Raw genomic sequence first — 12,061 nt, forward strand, 5'->3', positions numbered from 1 at the left:
GACTCAGTGGTAGATTGTGTGTTTAGCATGCAGGAAGCCTGGGGTTCAAACTCCAACACCAAAAAGGGATAAATATGAAATGATTGCCCTTGAGTTGCTTCAAGCCTCCTGAAAGAAACAATATTTAGAGTATAAAAAGATAAATTTTATAAAAGAAATAGGTTTAAAGTGTTCTGATACATAACATTGAGTTGAAAGTCAATGTAGGCCTTTTTATAACCAAGTGCTTTTTCTTTTGAAATAAAACAAATTTCTTCTTAGAATGATTTCAAATGACAAAGGAGAATAGAATACTGGAGTTTGGCCTGAGTTCAGTGTTACTTGGGTTGTAAGACATTTTATCCTTAAAAACAAAACAAAACAAACAAACAAAAACACTAAACAAAATTGTAATAATAACTCCACTGAAAGAAAAATACAGCTATAAGTGGGTCAAAGTTAAGTACTGGAGTGTTTGAAAACATATCTTGGAAAAATAATCCTATTGACAGGTTTCTGAATAATTCATATCTTACAAAACAGTTGACATCCATTCTTCCTCTTTTTCTCCAAAAGTCGGTAGAGTGGGTGGTATTATCACTCATTCACACAGGAAGGTATCTCTAGTCACTTACTAAGATGTTACTCTGCGACCTTGTCAAGAGATCAGAAACCTGTGGTCTACATGATTCTAGACTGAACACACATGTCTTCTGTCTCCAAATCCATTCTACCCTTGTGTGTTAATCCTTTAATATATGTCATTAACATATATAATCCTGTGTCTCAAAAGCAAGATATAAAACTTTATATATATTAAAGATGTTCATGAAATCCTTGTTCATTGTTTCTGGGGAGACTGTTCTGTTATCTCTTTTCTCAGTGTTAGAATAATGGTAAATTTTAATTTTGATATAACAGAGAAATCAATATTTATGTCAAGAGTGGGGTTCTTTTGCTATTTAAGCAGTTGAATACTTTATAAAGTTAAGAATTTTGTAGTGTATACTAAACATTAATATTGTATTCACAGAAATGTATTTGAAATTTTAATACTAAAAAACTTTCCAAACAGCCAGCTCATGCACTAAGGACAGGTCCAGGCCCCACAGCCTGGGTGCCTCCCAAACAGTTCAAGCTATTCAATTGTCTCACTTATCCAGAGGGCCTGATCCAGCTGGGGGCTCCACAGCTTTTAGTTCATAATTCATGTGTTTCCATTCCCTGTGCTTTTTCTGAATGGAGGGGAAGGGCTGGGGGAAGGCAAGGGCAGGAGGGGGGAGGACAGGGGAACCCATAGCTGATATGTAAAATTAAAACTCTTAAGAATAAATTTTTTTAAAAATTCCCAATGAGAAAGAAATGATGTTTGCCTAGAGGTTTTGTAATGGTATCCTGCCGTATAATGCTGTAACTATACTTCATGATATTCTATTATGTCTTATGAAGATCTGGATGAAAAGAGTTTGAAGTTTCAAAACACAAAGAAAAATTTAAAGAGAATAAAACGGTAGTCATCTTTGTGTGATCAGTGCATGCTGTACACTTCTGTTAAAATATCACACTACGTTATGCTCATATGAACAATCATTACATACTAAGCAAAATTTGAAAATGGTGGAGAAAAACACATAATATACCTCAAGAATATATTATGCAATATGTTATATAAACAGTCAGCTTAAAATAAATAAATTGATTTAAATATATTTTCATTAAAAATAACTAGTTTTGGACAGTTTCTCTACTTTCTTTTGGAGAGTGAAGCCTCTAACCTACAACTCCTCTTCCCAATTCAAATGGACACTTCCTCAATTTGAACTTATTTAACCCCTTCTCTACTTACTGAATTTCATGTACCATCTACCAAAAGCATAGAACCCATCCTTACCGATCTCATACTTCCAAACTTGGTCACCACATCTTATCAAATTTTGTTCCTATTAAAAGAGCTTGAAGATACTACTCAATGGGCAAGAGGACTTACAGTTCAAGCATGAGGCAGGAACATCCACAGAGAAGAAGGAAGCTCTCTCTGCCTGCTTGCTCTTGCTCTCACTAGCAAGTCCATTCCTTCACTGGAATTTTAGAGTCTTCTTCAGGATTCCAGCATATACTGGAAACCAGCTGAGACATCCAGCCTTGTGGACTGAATGACTACTGGATTCTTAGACCTTCCATTGGTAGGCAGTCATTGTTGGACTAGCTAGACCACAGTCTGTAAGCCATTCTAATATCATAGATAGATAGATAGATAGATAGATAGATAGATAGATAGATAGATAGATACATACATACATACATACATACATACATACATACATACATACATACATACTAGAGTTGGAGATAGACAGACAGAAAGATAGATAGGGGAGAGAGAGACAGAGAGAGAGAGACAGAGAGAGAGAGAGAGACAGAGAGAGAGAGAGAGAGAGAGAGAGAGAGAGAGAGAGAGAGAGAGAGAGAGAGAGAGAGAGAGAGAGATTCATTCTGTAAGTTCCCTCCAGAGCAGTGGCTGTCAACCTTTCTAATGCTGCAAACAACCCTTTAATACAGTTCCTCATGTTTTGGTGACCCCCAACCATAAAATTATTTTTGTTGCTACTTCATAATTGTGATTTTGCTACTGTTATGAATCATAATGTAAATGTCTGATATACACGATATCTGACACACAACCCCCAATGGGGTCATGACCCACTGGTTGAGAACCACCTCTCTAGAGAACACCAATTAGTAGAACGGTAATCTTACATAACCCTTCTGATTCCTAAAGGTTAAAAACTTGACCCAGAATGACTAAGTAGCCAGCCCAAGTCACAAACACTGTCCCCATGCCTTCTGAGTCCCCAGTTTGAACTCCCACCAACATCACAGAGCCCAGGTTACTACCCCACAGGAGGAATAGAAGGCAAAGAAAGGTTTGAGCCCTGGTTTTTGCAATGATATGCATCAACTGAGCCTTTCAGGGGAAAGGAGAAAAGGCAATGGCAGAGACTGAATAACTACCCACAATTCTTAGACAGAATTTGGGAAACTATTGAAAGAAATGGGAAAATTTACTTTAATTGACAATTTAAGAAATTACTATTTCCTAACACATGTTTCATTCATCTTTTCCTTTACATGTAACTTTTACATGTTCATTTATCACTTTTACTTTGTAAATCATACTATACATTTAATATTGATCCCAATTAATGCCATAATATGTAATGTTTAATAATACTATAAAGGCCTTTGAGGAAATTCCAATTTAGATAGTTAATGCCAAAATATAAATTACCTATTTCTCTCATCCTGGCCAGTAATAGATATCAAGATATAGATATTTCATCATTCCTTTTTTAATTGACATACGATTATTACTATGGCTATTTGTGTGCATATGCACGTGTGTGTGTGTGTGTGTGTGTGTGTGTGTGTGTGTGTGTGTGTGTGTGCAGGCACATGCTCCAGAGAAGACAATTAGTATACTATTCTGTCACTTTCCACCATATTCCCTTGAAACAGTCTCTGCTGATCCTGGAGCCAGGCTGGCACCTGGCAATCCTTCTGTCTCTACCTCTTCCTACCCTCCCCACTCTGGGGTCACAGATGTTCACATAGCCTTACCCAGCTGTTTACCATGAGTGTTGATCTTCAGCAAGTACTTCTGCCCAATCAGCCACTCCCCAGCCTTTAATTCACACCGGTTAACCACTATTCATACTGATCAGCAGCTTCCATTTTTCTATGTAATGTCTTCTCTCTCTGGAAAATCGCTAATGCTGTGGAAATTAGTCTATGCTCAGTGTTTCCCAAGCTCAGCCTCTCAGCCGACAGTCTTGAAGTTTCTTACCAAACATCTGTGGGAACTGGTAAAGAAAAAAACACAGTTTTTCACCATTTGCATATTTATGTTTTTATATTTGAAATAGGCAGTCAATACCTTCATAAGCATTTCATTAGAGTGGAATTATAAGAAATAAGTACACAGATTTGGAGTCTGGCATCCCTGCATGATCCCACTACATATCCATGAGGTAGAAACAGCAAATCTCACATTTCTATCACAAATATCTTCTTGAAGTAGGAATCATAATTATCATAAGGGAGGAAAATAACTTGGAGGGATGATCGAAAGTCAAAAAAGACATCAGCTTGTGTGTGATGGGGGGTATATGTGTGCTTTCATGTGAGTTTGTGCATATGTGTACATGTGCATGCAGAAGCTGGAGATCCTCATTGGGTGTCTCAGTTTTTGAGGCAAGGTCTCTCACTAAACTAGGAGCTCACCAATTTGGCTAGAATGGCTGGCCAATGAGCTCTAGGGACCCACCTGTCTCTGCCCCACCCAACACTGGGGTTACAGGCATATGGCCACCACATTCAACTTCTTATGTAACTTTTGGAGATTCAGGCCTCATGTCTGCATGGCAAGTACTTTCCTGACTGAATCAGCTCTTTGGCCAGATCAGTCTCTCTTTTTTGAGAAAATTTTATCTGTTTATAATGCATCTATTTGAATGCATCAGAATTTTACTGTGCATATTATTTCATCACTGTAATGAGACTGAAAGAGCAAGTCTACCCCTGCCCTGCGTGGACAGTAACAATCCACAAATGGGAGTAAAACAGGATTTCATCTGAAGGGAAGAAACTTTTCTGATACCTAGTGTGTGGGCTTTCCATACCAAGCAACACTCCAGTTCTCTACAGATGCCGATCACCTGCTCTACACTTATCTTAGTGCAGACGCTGCCTCACAGAGTTGGCCTAAATCCTGCACATCAAGGATCTGGTGCCATAAAACTGCTCCCAATTTAGGACACCAAGAGTGACTAGTGGGTTCCCAGGTTGTTCACACTTGGAACTGAATCACAGGTTCCTACAAGCTACTCTTTAGGATTGTTGATATAATTGCTCTCTTTACTTACATAATTAACTGGTTTTATAATGCATGGAGCCAGACACAGAACTGTGTAGGGTGAGATCTATAACTTGTCAGTAATGCCTCTCTCCACCACACATTATTCTTTTTGTATGACTCTTCCTCTCCTCTCTTGTCTGTCAGTTTGCAAAGTTTTCAGACACCAGTTATAGTGTAGTAAATGGTCAGTCTTAGATGTATGAGGGAGATCTTCTCAATTCAAGTGAGGTTCCCTTGAAACCCTGAACAAGAGTTACAGCTTTTCAGGGGTATAATACATCTATGTGGGGCCCTAGACATCCCACGTGATTACAAGCTTTGGGAAGGACAGGCAGAGTTGTAAAAAATAAAGTGAAAGCTTTGTGGACTTAGACATGTGTTGTGTTTAGATCATGTCTCCATGCTAAGCTCTTTCTATGCATTACTGCAGTCAACTCCACAGCTTCTTCATTTGCGTGAGGAGGTTGCCAACACTTGACCTGAGAGTTTTAAAGGGTCAAATAAGAAAATATGAACACACTGTGGCCACCAAAACCCTTCTGAACAAAATTTAAGTTGTCACTTGTTACTAATTAGTCTGTCTCTTTTCTCAATTCAAACCTTTATATCAAGTATAAAAGACAATTTCAGTAACTTCAGTAAAAATTCAGAGAGAAAAGCAAACTCAGAGCCATTTTAAAAGTCAAAACGGGGAACAGGGGAGACGCCTCAGACAGTAAAGTGCTTGCAATACAAGCAAGAGGACCTGAGTTCAGCTCTCTGGCATCCATGTTAAAAGATAAATAGCATGGGCTGGGGATTTAGCTCAGTGGTAGAGTGCTTGCGAGGCAAGCGCAAGGCCCTGGGTTCGATCCTCCAAAAAAAAAAAAAAAAAAAAGATAAATAGCACACATCTGTAACTCCAACACTGGGGGAGAAAAGGGTGGATCCCTGGAGCTCACTGGTCAGTCGGTCTTGCAGTTCAGGTTCAGTGGAAGAACCTGACTCAACAAAAAGGAATCTTCCTAACATTGACCTCAGCCTTTCATAGGTACATGTAGTTGTATGTGTGCATGCATACACACACACACACACACACACACACACACACACACACACACACACACACAAACACACATATACCACACACAAAATTTTCAAATAGATTATTTTGTTGCCTTATAATATAAGAACAAATATAAAATATAACTTAGCAAAAAGTTATTAGCAATGGAGAAAAACTTACTTGTGTGACCAAGTTGAAAAGTGAAAGATTTAACTAAGGTATAATTTTATCCTCTTGCTGAAGGTTGGAAAGTTTCTGAAGTTCCAGTTGTAATTTTGGGCTCTGACTATAAAAGCAGTTCCCAGCATGCCTCATATTGCAACCATCACAGCCTTGTCTTACCTAGTACCCTACATCCTAGCCCCTGCTTTCCTGGCTCTCTGGAGCCAGAAGTAAGAAGAGAATTTGAGAAACAGATGGCTGTTCTTCCTCCCTGAAGATCGCGGTGCTGACACCCAATGTTTAACTTCTTGGATTAAGTCACTAAATAGACGACCAATCAGAATAGGAACAACGTCTCTTTATTTTCCTCCCTGTTCTGAAGATGTCTTCCCTGGGTGTCTGAAATGAAGACTCAACTCTGAAACCAAAAAAAAAGAAACCCTCTTCCTCCCAAGCTGGAAGAAGTTGGCACTAAACCAGTAATTTAAACACCATGGTCCTCTGAGGCCCTGTCTTGGCCATAGCCCAGGTGTGATAATACAGAAAAGTGGACAAAGTCTGGAAGAGCCTGTGGCCCTGGATTTCCTAGCTTTGTAGTCACACTTAACCATCCAAATAAAATGTTCAATACCCAGGCTTAGAAACCTATGGGTTCATTCTCACCCAGATCTCTATTCTAAGCTTTTTCCTTTGGGCAAATAAATCAACTTGTATCCTTGTGTCATGAAGCAAACCCTGAGCAGATACCTAATTTTCTGGTGCCTTCACTTTGAGCTTACAAAACAATTAGAAATGAACATTTGTGTTTTAGCTACTTTAAACTAGTATTCTTATTGTAGCATCTCAGGTAAACTAAGAATGTACATTGTGCATACACCTGAAGCTACCAAAAGATATCATGGTGGTACACATGTTGGCAAGGGTATATAGCAACAGAATCTCTTAAGCCATTGCTAGTTGTAGTGAATATTGGTTTAATCACTTTTAAAAGCAATTAAGCATACCCTCAGCAACAACAATTTCACACCCAACTGCATATGCCAGAGAAACCTTTCCACACGTAAGAGAAGGTTTACATAAGCACCTATATATTGTTGTAAGCCTATATGTGTCTTATTGAACCAAGACACACTTAAAAGAAAATGGTAAAACAATTATAATATATTCACTCAAGTTATTTTATAATAGTAAATAGTAAAATATATGTATGGCTCTTTGAAATATGTCAAGTGAAAATTTCAAGTCATAAGATTGTGTGTGTATGAAACTATTTTAAAAATCAGGGACAACAAAAACCAATGTGTTCATGAGTTACATATGTATTCAAGCTATTTTATTTTTTAATATTTTGTTGCATTAGTGTGTGTGTGTGTGTGTGTGTGTGTGTGTGTGTGTGTGTGTAAAATTAAAGAAAAAGAAACCATAAATTTAAAAGAGAGTAGGGTATGGTCTACATGGGATTGTTTGAAGGGAGGAAATGGAAGGGGAAAGTCTTTTTTTTGTTTTTAAATTTCAAAAATTAGGAGTGTTAAAAATGTTGAAAGTATTTATATGGCAATAATTTTCATCACTTTCTATAGATATCTAAAAATTTGTTTTCCAACCAAATTATTATAAACTATTCAGAGTCCTGAGGCATATTTACATACCTTCATGTGACATACAAAATTCAAACACCTCTACAATAAGGTAATACAACACATTTGTTTCAAGTTTCAGTAAAAACATAGTATCTAAAAAGTTAAACAAGGGGTCTAGTTCTTAAGAGAAAGTTACCAGATGATTACATTTATTATCAAAAATTTTGTTTCATATAGTCTATTAATCCTCAATTCTTTTTTTTAATTTATTATATTTGTGTTTTAATTTTACACATCAGCCATGGGTTCCCCTGTCCTCCCCCAGAAAGTCATTTTTTAAAAAGCAGGGCTTAGACACTATTATGTAGGATTTTAATTACTTTTTCCCAGCCATCTAACAACCTGCCCTTGACATTGGATCCACAACAACTCTACTCCAGGTACTGATGTACTACTCTCAAGAAGAACTTTTTTCCATTTTTCACAATTCTTGATTTATATCCCCAGAAGAAACTCAGCCTTTGAGTCAAAGATTCATATTTTATCTGTGTCTCTGTGTCTCTTTGTGTCTCTCTCTGTCCCTCTCTCTGTCTCTCTCTCTCTCTGTCTCTCTCTCTCTCTCTCTCTCTCTCTCTCACACACACACACACACACACACACACACACACACACATACACACACACAATTTTATCACTACAATAGTCAAGGTGAGGGGAAGCATTTGACATGGTTCTGGGCACTTATGAACCACTGGCTAATTTTTGTTAAATTTAATGTGATTTACTTATTATATTCATTTATTCACAGTTACTTAGAGCCTATGATATTTGTTTATTCTTTCATATATTCATTCATTTACCATAGCTTTGTTATTTTCTCAGGGTTTTGAATTCTGTTTGTACTATATTACAAACAACCATGGTGAACACCTTAATGGAAACTCTCAGAGCCAAGATAAGAAAATAGTATTTCCTGACATCTATTAGTTGTTTTCATTTTCCATGACTAGTGTTTATTCATTCACTCATTTAATCAGTAGATATTAATGGAACACTAACAAAGTGCCAAGCCATGTTCTAGATACTTGGGACACATCAGAGAACAAAACTATGAATACTGCCTCTTTATGTCCCTTTCTTTATCTCCTTCTTCACGCTTCCCCAACTGACCTAGTGTTCTGAAGAAGTTCCCTTTCTCCAGACTGGCCAATCTACCTCAAGGCCACTGGGGCACTAAAATATCCCTCTCACTCCATTCTTTACTCTTTTTCTATTGCCATAAAGATGAAGAAATGGACATTTCAATAAGGCCATTGTCAGACAAGGTAGAGACCAGTGGGATCTGAGGTATCCCCAACTTCCCATTTCTAGTTTCCCTGCTTTGCCTACATTTTCTATTTTTCTTCCCAAGTCATCTTCCTCCCTACAAGTCTCCTCATGGCATTTTTCACCTCAGTGTTTCTGAAAGAGTAAATAATGGGGTTCAAGAGAGGTGTGACAACTGTGTAAAACACAGCCACGACCTTGTCCACAGGGAGGGTGATGCAGGGTCGCATGTAGACAAATGAACAGGGTATGAAAAACAGACCCACTACAGCAAGGTGAGAGGCACAGGTAGAGAGTGCCCTACGCCGTCCTTCTGCTGTGTGGCTCCTCAGGGAATGCAGGATGACCACATAAGAAGCCAGCAGGACCGCAAAGCTGATCACTGAGATGGAGCCACCATTGATGATGACTAGCAGGCTAATGAGGAAGGTGTCTGAGCAAGCCAACTTCAACACTGGGTGGACATCACAGAAGTAGTGGTCAATAATGTTGGGACCACAAAAGGGCAGCTGGAAAATAAGGAAGACTTGTCCAGCAGAATGCAGTAAGCCCCCACTCCACGCTGCCCCCACCAGGAGGCCACACACTCTTCGATTCATGACGGTGACATAGTGCAAGGGCTTGCAGATGGCCACATAGCGGTCATAGGCCATCACCGTCAGAAGAAAGATTTCAGTGCCACCAAAGAAATGGAGGAAAAATATCTGTGTGATGCAGCCCTGGAGGGAAATGACTTTCCTCTTGAGCAAAGAGTCAAAGATGAGCTTGGGGGCTGTGACCGAACAGTAGCAGAGTTCTACCAATGACAAGTAGCTGAGGAAGAAATACATAGGGGAAGAGAGCCCTTTGCTGGCCATGATAGTCACCACAATGAGGCCATTGCCCAGCACAATGGCTGTGTACATCAGGAGAAACATCACGAAAATGACCTTCTGTACCTGCTGGCTCTGGGAGAATCCCAAGAAAATTATTTCTGTCACGTTGCTTGTAGCTGCCATGTTTTAAAGAGCAGATTCTGAGAGCCTGGAATCACAGAAATTGGAATCAGAACTCCATCAGAAATGAGAGGCATCCTCTTTGGGCTTTGTGGTCTGGTGTCATTCCTTCTCTCTCTCTCTCTCTCTCTCTCTCTCTCTCTCTCTCTCTCTCTCTCTCTCTCTCCATCCTTTACTTTCTCCCTCCTCCATCCTCCTTCCTCCCTCCTTTCCTTCCTCCATCCCCCCTCTACTGTTTGGTTTGGGTTTCCCCAAAGCAAGGACTCCATGACATAAGTGACTAAAATAGCAAGTCTCTACTTCTGGATATTAGTCTCAGACTGCAATTTAACTTCATAGTACTATAAACACATAGGAATTGCCTCACTACCCTCAAAAATAAAGGGATGATATGCATGGTGCAAGCACAGAGGGAAATAAGAGACTATTTTACAGATGAGAAAAATAGTTAAGTTCAACCATGTACCCAAGGTCACAAATCCCATACTTGGACAGCTGTATGTATTTTTCAAAATGTCTGCCCTGAATCTCCCACTCATAGCAACTTAACTGATAACATAGTCCTGCCCTACACCAGGAGGGGATCAATATTCTACAAGGGGTAATAGAACTTCTCAACTCTAATTATTCTGCAATTGGTAAAACTTACCAGCCTCCTGAGATTGTACAAGCTAAAATCAAACTATAAAGTATTAGAGCATAATTGGGTATACTTTTATTTACACAGTTCATGGCATCTGTGAGGGGGAGTAACTTAAAGTACTCTTGCAGTAGAAGCATGTATAAAACTACCTTTAGAAATTTTCAGTATCCCAGGATTCTGATACAAGAATCTTCCACCCAACACATGCACAGAAGTATTGGATGTATGTGCATGTGTGTGGAGGCCAGAGGTAACTTGGGTGAAATTCCTCCAAAGTGCCATCCACATTGATTTTTGAGACAGTATCTTTCACTGGGTCATGGGGCTTATAAATTCTGCTAGGCTTGCTGGCCAGCAAACCTGAGATATCTACCTGTCTCTGCTCTGCCTCCTCATCACTGAGATTATAAATAATCACCATCATATCTTACTTGCTTTTCACTTGGTGGTTGGGACTCAAACTCAGGTCCTCACTCTTTCATGGCAAGCCCTTTACCAGCTGACCTGTCTTCCCAGCTTTGGTTTGATTTGGGTTGGGTTGGATTGGGTTGGCTTGGCTTAGGTTGGGTTTAATTTAAGATTATTGATATTTAAGGTATTCTTACAATGTAATCATCTTTAAAAGTTAAAAATTAAATGTATTTGAGTGGAACAACAATAAAGGAACCACCATTTCCTAAGTGGAAGTGAAAAAAGCATTTGAGAGAATTTCATAAAGAAGTCATCAGATGACTAGACTGCTACTCACAACTCTAGGGACCCTAAGAAAGACACAGGGATCACCCAATGACAGATAAATGGATGAGATCTACATGAACAACCTGGAAGAGAATGGGAGTAATGAAGGGCAAGGTTTGAGGGAAAGAGAGCTTAGGGGAGCAGGAGATCCCAGCTGGATCAAGAACACAAAGGGAGAACAAGGAATAACAGACCATGATAAATGATGACCACATGAGAACAGGAATAGGCAGAGTGCTGGAGAGAGGTCCCCAGAAATCCACAATGATACATCCTCTGTAGACTGCTGGCAATGGTCGAGAGAAAGCCTGATCTGACCTAGTCTGGTGATCAGATGGCCAAACACCCTAACTGTTGGGCTGGAACTCTCATCCAATAACTGTTGGAAGTGGATGCAGAGATCCTCAGCCAGGCCCCAGGTGGAGCTCCAGGAGTCCAATTGTCCAGAAAGAGGAGGGACTGTAAGAGTGTGAATTGTTGAGACCAAGATTGGAAAAAGCACAGGGACAAATAGCCAAACTAATGGAAGCACATGAATTATGAACCAAAGGCTGTGGAGCCCCCAGCTGGATCAGGCCCTCTGGATAAGTGAGACAACTGAATAGCTTGAACTGTTTGGGAGGCACCCAGGCAGTGGGACCCAGACCTGTCCTTGATACATGAGCTGGCTGTTTGGAA

The 12,061-nt window shown here is 39.4% G+C and overlaps 1 protein-coding gene across 1 annotated transcript; it reads right to left on the minus strand.

The window, feature by feature from the left end:
• Nucleotides 1–9,075: 9,075 nt before the first annotated feature.
• LOC118582793 (olfactory receptor 4X1) lies at nt 9,076–10,005 on the minus strand. Its single transcript, XM_036185898.1, has one exon. It carries the CDS (start codon nt 10,003–10,005, stop codon nt 9,076–9,078), a length of 930 nt encoding a protein of 309 aa, XP_036041791.1.
• Between the last annotated feature and the right edge of the window lie 2,056 nt (nt 10,006–12,061).

The sequence above is a fragment of the Onychomys torridus genome, chromosome 4, assembly GCF_903995425.1.
Source record: "Onychomys torridus chromosome 4, mOncTor1.1, whole genome shotgun sequence".
NCBI lineage: Eukaryota > Metazoa > Chordata > Mammalia > Rodentia > Cricetidae > Onychomys > Onychomys torridus.